Below are 6,774 nucleotides of genomic sequence, written 5' to 3'. Positions count from 1 at the left end.
TGCACGCCGCCGACGATGGCGACGGGCGCCCCGGCCGCGAAGCCCGTCGCGCCGCGCTCCACCAGCTCCTCGCCCACCTTTTTTACCCACTTTTGCTTCCCCGTCTCCTTGTCGATGTAGATCATGTCCTTCTTCGGCTCCCGCGACTCGCCCGGCTTGATGAACTTCTTGCCCTTGCCGCCGCCGCCCGCCTCCGCCGCCGGTGTGGCCGAGAGGCCGAGCAGCTGCGGCCGCGGCACGTACTCCACCGGCACAACCTCCGCCTTGCCGTTGATGCCCTCCCCTTCCTTCCACCCCATGCCCCGCAGCATCGCCTTGCCAAACTCCTCAATCGGCATGCTCTCGTACGCCTCGCCCGTGGCCTGCTCCGCGCGCGTCGCCACGTCCCTCCGGTACCGCTCGTCGTCGCCCAGCGCCGCAGCGTCGCGCATGAGCGCCCGCGCCGCCAGCGCGTCGTCGTCGAGTGCCGGCGCGGCGGCCGGCGCGGCGGCCGGTGCAGCGGCCGGTGCAACGGCGGCATCGGCGGCCGGCGCGGGCGCGGGCGCCGCGACATCGGCGTCTGCCGCGGCCGAAGACGACGGCGCCGCCCGACCGCCAAAGGCGTTTGGCAGTGCCGGGATCACCAGCTCGGCGGCCTTCTTCCCGACGTGGCCGCCGTCCACCTCGAAGACCTCCTCGGCGGACGCGCTCGGCTCGGCCGCCGCCTTCTCGAAGCCGGCGGCGGCGACGGCGACCGCGGGCTTGCGCTTGATGGACATGGACAGCGAGACGGGCTCAACCATGGTGCACCCACGACCAGACCACGACACGGCCTTATCGTTGCGAAAGAAAACCGAATCGCGCGCTCTCACATGGGTTTGTTTTATTTCTTTCTTTACTTCTCCCGGAGGGTGGCAAAAAAAGAAATAAAGCCCTTCGTGATCTGTCTCGCCTCTTGTGGCTCCAACTCTCGCCTCCCCTCCTCTGCGATGGACGTCGACTACTACGAGCTGCTCGGGCTCAGCCCGTCCGCGTCGACGGACGCGGTCCGCAATGCCTACAAGGAGAAGGCGATGAAGCACCACCCCGACCGCGGAGGCAGCGCCCCGCTCTGGGCGCAGATCCAAAAGGCGTACGACACGCTGTCGGACCTGCAGCGGCGCGCCGTGTACGACCGGACAAAGGCGGACGCGGAGGGCGGCGCCGAGCGGCAGTTTGCCCAGAAGTTCGGCGAGGGCACCTTCGACCTCTCCGAGTCGGGCCCGTCCGCCGAGTCGGGCCAGGGCGCGGCTCGCGGCAGAAAGGGAGGCATGAACATCCTGAAGCAGATGGCCGAGGTGAGGAAGGACGAAGAGCGGCTGGCCGCGTCGAACCGCACCGCCGTGATCCAGTCCGGCTTCTCGATGACCCACTCCGCCGGCTTTGACGCGTGGATGCGGAACCAAAAGGGACTCGGCAAACACAACTTTTTCACGGCAGACGACCTGCTGCGCGAGGCAAAGGGCGGCATGATGGGCGGCCTGATCGAGGCGACCGGCTCGACGACGACGCCGCTCCCATCGCTCACCGCCACCGCCGTGCGCTACGACCGCCACGGCCCGCCCGAGGAGGCGCCGCCCGCCCCGCCAGCAGCGCCGCGCCCGCTGCGGCCCGCTGTGGTCCCGTCCTTCCCTCCCTCCCGCCGCTGTCCGACTTGCCTCCGCGGCGGCGGGCTCGCAGGTGCTCCGCGTGGACCCGCAGTACCAGCTCCCCTCCTCGCTCGAGCACGGCGAGGTGCTCGTCTACTGGCTCGCCGCCTGCGTCAACGAAGAGGACCTGCTGCGCGTGCAGACGCCACTCACCATCCTCAACAACTTCCCGCCCTTCAGCCGGACAAAGCACAAGTGGGAGGAGATCCGGCTGCCCGCCACCGCCGGCGGCGAGGGCGTGGGCATCGTCATCGCCACGGCCAAGGACGTCACTCCCCTCAAGGTTGACGAGGGCGACGAGATCGGCAAGGCCGTCCGCAGCCTGCCCGGCCTCAGCAGCGGAAAGAGCGAGGGGCTCGAGGTCAAGGACTGGGTGGTGGCGCTGCCCGACGCGCGGTGCGTCGCGCCCCGCGCCCCTCCGCCTCGCCCCTCCGCCCTCCGCCCGCCCTCGCCCTCGCCCGCCCGCCTCGCCCGCCCGACCCCTCGCCGCCCCTCGCCGCCCGTCGCCCGCAGCCGCTCGCCGGTCGGCTGCTGGTCGACTCTCTCCGTGTGCGACTCTTCGCGGCTGCTCAAGGTTCCGGCGCAGCTGCTGCCGCTGCAGCACTACGCGTGCTCCCGCTCCCTCTGCACCGCCTACCGCCTCCTCGAGGACTACGGCTCGCTCCGGCCCGGCGACACCATCATCCAGAACGCGGCCGACCTGCCCGTCGGCCAGGCGGTGATCCAGCTCTGCAAGATGCTCAAGATTCGGTCGATCAACCTGGTGCCCGACGACGAGGGCTTCGAGCGGACCAAGGAGCTGCTCGTCCAGCTCGGCGCCACCCACGTCCTGCGCGACAACTCCAAGCTCGCAGAGTTCCTCGAGGCGCTCGGCAGCGAGATGCCGCGCCTCGCCCTCGACTCGCTCGGCGGCGACGCGGGGCGGCGGCTCGCGATCGCGCTGCGGCCGGGCGGCGCGCTGGTGGTGCACTCGATGCAGTCGGGGCAGGTGCCGCAGCTCTCGCCTTCGCTCATCATGTACCAGCAGGTCTCGCTCTACGGCTTCAACCTCTCTCAGTGGGTGAGCGAGCACGGCGCCGAGGCGTACCTGCAGATGCTGCGCACCCTCGCGGAGCTCGTGCAGGCGGAGCGGCTCAACGTCTTCACGCGCACCCTGCCGGTCGAGCGGCTCGACGCCGACGCCCTCGCCGCCGCCCTCTCCTCGCACCGCGCCGTCCAGGACGCAAAGTCCTTCCGCGAGCGCACCGTCTTTCTCCTCGGCTCAGAGGCGGCGGCGAACGACGTCTACTTCGAGGTGTCGGCCGCCATCCGCCGGCTCGAGAGCAGCGCGGACAACGGGTTTGACCCCGCCTCGCCGCCGTACCGCACGCCCGGAGGCTCGAGCGTCCACCAGGGCAAGAGCCCCGCCGCCGGGGCGGTGCGTCCGTCGGAGCGGTGGGCCGACGCGGGCGCGATGCTCAAGGAGCTCGAGCTGGAGCAGTACGTCTCGAACTTTGAGGAGGAGGAGATGACGTCGATGGCGCTGCTCGAGGACATCGTCAACCGCAGCGACGGCGAGAAGGAGCTCATGGAGGCGCTCAAGGAGATGGGCATCAAAAAGATGGGCCACCGGCAGACCATCGTCGGCGCCGTGCTGGGCAAGCTGTGAGCGGGCGGCGGAGGCGCGGGGGAGGGAAGAGCGGAGGGCGCCGCCCTCCCACACACCTCAGTCTGCGCGTCCACTCCACACGTCCACTCCACACGTCCATGCGCCGGGCCCGACTCAAATCGCGTCTCGGCGCAAAAAATTCAGCGCGAGGTGGGCGAGCCCTGCCCTAGAGGGAATTTTTCACAATATCGCAACCGCGATACCGCGCGATATTTGGCGATAAAATGCGATAAATGGCGATGTTGTGCGATGCTCGCGATCACGCGAGCCCTTCACAGCACGCCTCAGCGACGCGCGTGAAGCGTTACACGTCGCGCTTCGTCCTGGCGCTTCGCTCGCTCCGCTCGCGTTGCGCAGCTGGATCTGGCTGGCTACACACCTCGCGGCTTGCACATGAGCAACGACAGCAGCGACCACGGCAATAGTCAGAAGAAGAAGAAGCGGTCCCGGCACAAGCGCACGGCGACAGCACTGCCGCCCGCAGAACCGTCGCCCACACCACAGCCGGCGCCGTGGCGGTCCACACAGTTCCAACTCGTCGACGGCGTGAACCGCTACCGTGCTGGACAACAGGAGGTCGACGGCACTATCATGCTATATGGGGCCGTCGGCGGCCACATGTGCAGCTTTGCCCAGCTGACCGACTACTCCCGAGGGCTCGAGGTGGGACGACGCAAGGCCCCGCAAGAGCGCTTCGCCTGCGGCGCGCCTGCCCGGCCATGGACCAGGCTTCACCGCTGCTTGCGGACGGTTGATCGCATCGCCTACCGCATCGCGAATGACCAGTGCTGCGACCACTTGAGCTTGCACTACCTGCCTGCTGACCCGGTGCAAAGAATCAGCGTCTCGCTCTCTTCGGCGCATTGATTGTGCATGAATGCTCAAGTGGCTCGAATTGGCATCCACCGCAATGCAAACATGACTGGAGAGCATATGCAACACGGACGCAGGCTTGCCGTTGGCGACGTCGGTTATCAGAGGGGTCAAGTCATAGTGACGCGCTCGATGGGTTGCTGCATTGACGCAGACAGCAAAAGCAGCGCAGCGGAGACCTTCTCATGAGTGGCGGTTCGCACCATGCGGCAGTGAACATCAGGTGCGCGAATTTAAGCGCCATTTTCGATTCCGTGGTTTTGGCACTGTCTACCAACTTTGGTACAAATCGACTTGGTCTGGGCACAGTCGCACAGACGAGCCCTGCGCGGGGCTGCGCATGCAGCGATATCGCGCGATATTGCGCGATATTGCGCAATATTGCGCGATATTGCGCGATATTAGGCGATATTAGGCGATATTAGGCGATCATTCGCGATACACCGAAAATTCCCTCTAGAGCAGGGATTGGGCGGGTCGCGCAGAGAGTAGAGAGCGCAGGCTCAGCCGTCGTGACGGCATCGCCTCATGCGCATGTCCATGTATTATTTGATAATCACACCGAAAAATCTCCGATTGCGATTCGTCTCTCTCACCTTCCATGTGTTGTGTGCGCTCTCTCTCGTCTCTGGGTGAGGGAGTCTCTGGTCTCTCTGGCTCTCACACGTCACACAGGCCTGTGACACAGCTCCTCACTCCCGCTCACACCCCCGACACCTACAACTGCCGCGGCTCACCAGTCACCTGACCACACCTGGGGGCGAGGGGCACCGCGACCATGGCACCGACGCACCGTCGGCACACGTGTCACATGACTGCCACTGACCGAGAGAGCGAGCACCATCTCACCACCATTCATCCATGCAACCACGGTCATCACAGCACCGGTCACCTCACCGTCGACACACAAAGGGGCCACACATCGCAATATATCCGCTCCGTTTTCGACAAGTCTCGTTGCTTCGGCGATTTTGCTTTTGGTTGGGGTTGTGGCCTTCCCACACCGTGATTGCTTCACTCTCATTGCGAGAGCCCGTTTTGCTGAGACCTCGCCCGCCTCGCCGCCCGCCTCGCCCGCCTCGCCACCCACCTCGCCCGCCTCGCCCGCTCGCCCGCCCGTCTCGCTCGCGCTGGCGGCGACCTCCCCCACGAGCGTGCGAGTCCAGCTCAGAGATGCCCACCCGGCGAGACGATGTCGATGCCCGACACCGCGCCCCTCTTCTCCTTGAGCCACTTGACCCACACGAACTTGTCACGGTTTCCGCGGGCCCTTCTGTGCAACGCGACGAGCACTCGGCCACACGTCATCATGGCCTCGTGCCCAACGTCGATCAGCTGGGCGTACTCTGCCTCCCACGGCTGCCCCGTAGCGTGGAGAGCGAGATGGATTGCGGCGGCAGAAAGGGTTGACGGGCGAAAGGCGAGCGTTGAGGCCTCGGCCAGCGCGAGTTCGAGCAGGTATTGAGCGAGGAACTCGGTGCGTGTTCCCTGGACGCACGCGGCGTGGGCCAGCCGGTGGAGAAACGCGAGGGGCGAGGGAGCCGTCAGCCGGAAGCCCACCGTTGACAAAATATCCGCTTCCATTTTGAAGACGTCTTGGCGCGTGCACCCTACGAGCCCGACTCCTCCGTGAGCGACATTCCTGGCCGTGTCCAACAACAGGAGACATGGCAGCTGCGTGCCGCTCTCCTCGTACTTGGCGGCGAGAAACATGGCGGTGATGCCAACGAGCTCGAGCTTTCGTGCCTCCACCGGCTCATGGCGGTCCAAGTAGCTGTCCAGCAGAAACACTGTCACAAAGAGCGACTCGGCGTGAAGGCGTAGCTCAGCGTGCGTCTCGGTAAGGTAGTCGACCAGAAATTCGCGCGACTTTGGCTGAATGTGTGGCTGCCTCCGCTCGAGGTAGTCGGCAGGCGGCCTCTGGCTCATCTGCGGGCAGGAATAGTGGCGTCATGCTCTCTGCTGGTACGAAACGGCAACCACACGGCTACGCCAAACCTCTGCACGCGCGTAGCACTGGGTAATCTCGCCGAGGTAGGGCGGGTCGGCGCACGCCTCTGCGGCCTGTGTGGGCGCAGCAGTGGCGTCGCTGAGTGTGGTGCGGCGAACCACGTTATTGTGCCGATGGAACGCGCCTTGTACAAGCTGTCGATGCGACACGCGATGTCGGTCTGCGGGCTGCGGTGAGCGATTGATGTCCGGTTGGAGATGTCGGAGAGCATGTGTGCGTGTGCTCTACGAAGGAGCACAGAGCGAGGAGTCGAAAGAATTCGGGCGGCCACTTTTTGGCTGGGTTGGCACGAAGGTTGAAGCGAGAATCGGAGAGAGACTGCGAAGAGAGATAGGAAGAGGCAGACTCCCTAGGGTAGGCGACGGCTAGCGCATCACACTCCTCTCCTTAAAATCCCTGTGTGGTGGCGGCGTGCCGTCCTCCCATCCCTCCCTTGGGTTGTCTGTGTTCTTTCTTTCTTTCTTTTCTGGCTGGGTCAGGCATCATTCGATTTTCGTGGATCTTTTCTTTTTCCTCACATAAAGAATCAAAACACGCAGCCCAAGGGAGGGATGTCCGGCCGGCCCGCCGCTGAC

The 6,774-nt window shown here is 65.5% G+C and overlaps 3 protein-coding genes across 3 annotated transcripts in view; 1 reads left to right on the top strand and 2 right to left on the bottom strand.

Moving 5' to 3' along the window:
- Nucleotides 1-782, bottom strand: part of EMIHUDRAFT_212511 (hypothetical protein) — a gene marked incomplete at both ends in the record, with an annotated part of 1,484 nt that extends 702 nt beyond the window's left edge. The window contains 2 exons of the mRNA XM_005765821.1: nt 15-362; nt 624-782. Coding sequence (XP_005765878.1) covers nt 15-362; nt 624-782 — 507 coding nt within the window. The remainder of the gene's footprint in view (nt 1-14; nt 363-623) is intronic.
- Nucleotides 783-931: 149 nt separating this feature from the next.
- On the top strand, nt 932-3,497 carry EMIHUDRAFT_451950 (trans-2-enoyl-CoA reductase). The gene is made up of 3 exons (XM_005765820.1): nt 932-1,589; nt 1,699-2,040; nt 2,242-3,497. Exons 1-3 carry the CDS (start codon nt 969-971, stop codon nt 3,313-3,315), a joined length of 2,037 nt encoding a protein of 678 aa, XP_005765877.1. The 5' UTR covers nt 932-968; the 3' UTR covers nt 3,316-3,497.
- A 2,377-nt stretch (nt 3,498-5,874) lies between these two features.
- EMIHUDRAFT_66720 (cyclin A) lies at nt 5,875-6,117 on the bottom strand (the record flags this gene model as incomplete). Its single annotated transcript, XM_005765819.1, has 1 exon — nt 5,875-6,117. A coding segment is annotated over one exon (243 nt), but the record flags the coding sequence as incomplete, so codon positions are not given.
- Between the last annotated feature and the right edge of the window lie 657 nt (nt 6,118-6,774).

This window comes from Emiliania huxleyi (assembly GCF_000372725.1).
Source record: "Emiliania huxleyi CCMP1516 unplaced genomic scaffold EMIHUscaffold_53, whole genome shotgun sequence".
Lineage (NCBI taxonomy): Eukaryota > Haptophyta > Isochrysidales > Noelaerhabdaceae > Emiliania > Emiliania huxleyi.
Note: the sequence above shows the minus strand (reverse complement) of the source record. Positions and strands in the feature narration are given on the sequence as shown.

Excerpts from the sequence above, each read along its gene's own strand:
- EMIHUDRAFT_451950 (XM_005765820.1), top strand. The coding sequence starts at position 969 with ATGGACGTCGACTACTACGAGCTGCTCGGGCTCAGCCCGTCCGCGTCG. Across the intron at positions 1,590-1,698 it reads GCCACGGCCCGCCCGAGGAG|GTGCTCCGCGTGGACCCGCA; the intron begins GCGCCGCCCGCC and ends GCGGGCTCGCAG. Across the intron at positions 2,041-2,241 it reads GGCTCGAGGTCAAGGACTGG|GTTCCGGCGCAGCTGCTGCC; the intron begins GTGGTGGCGCTG and ends CGGCTGCTCAAG.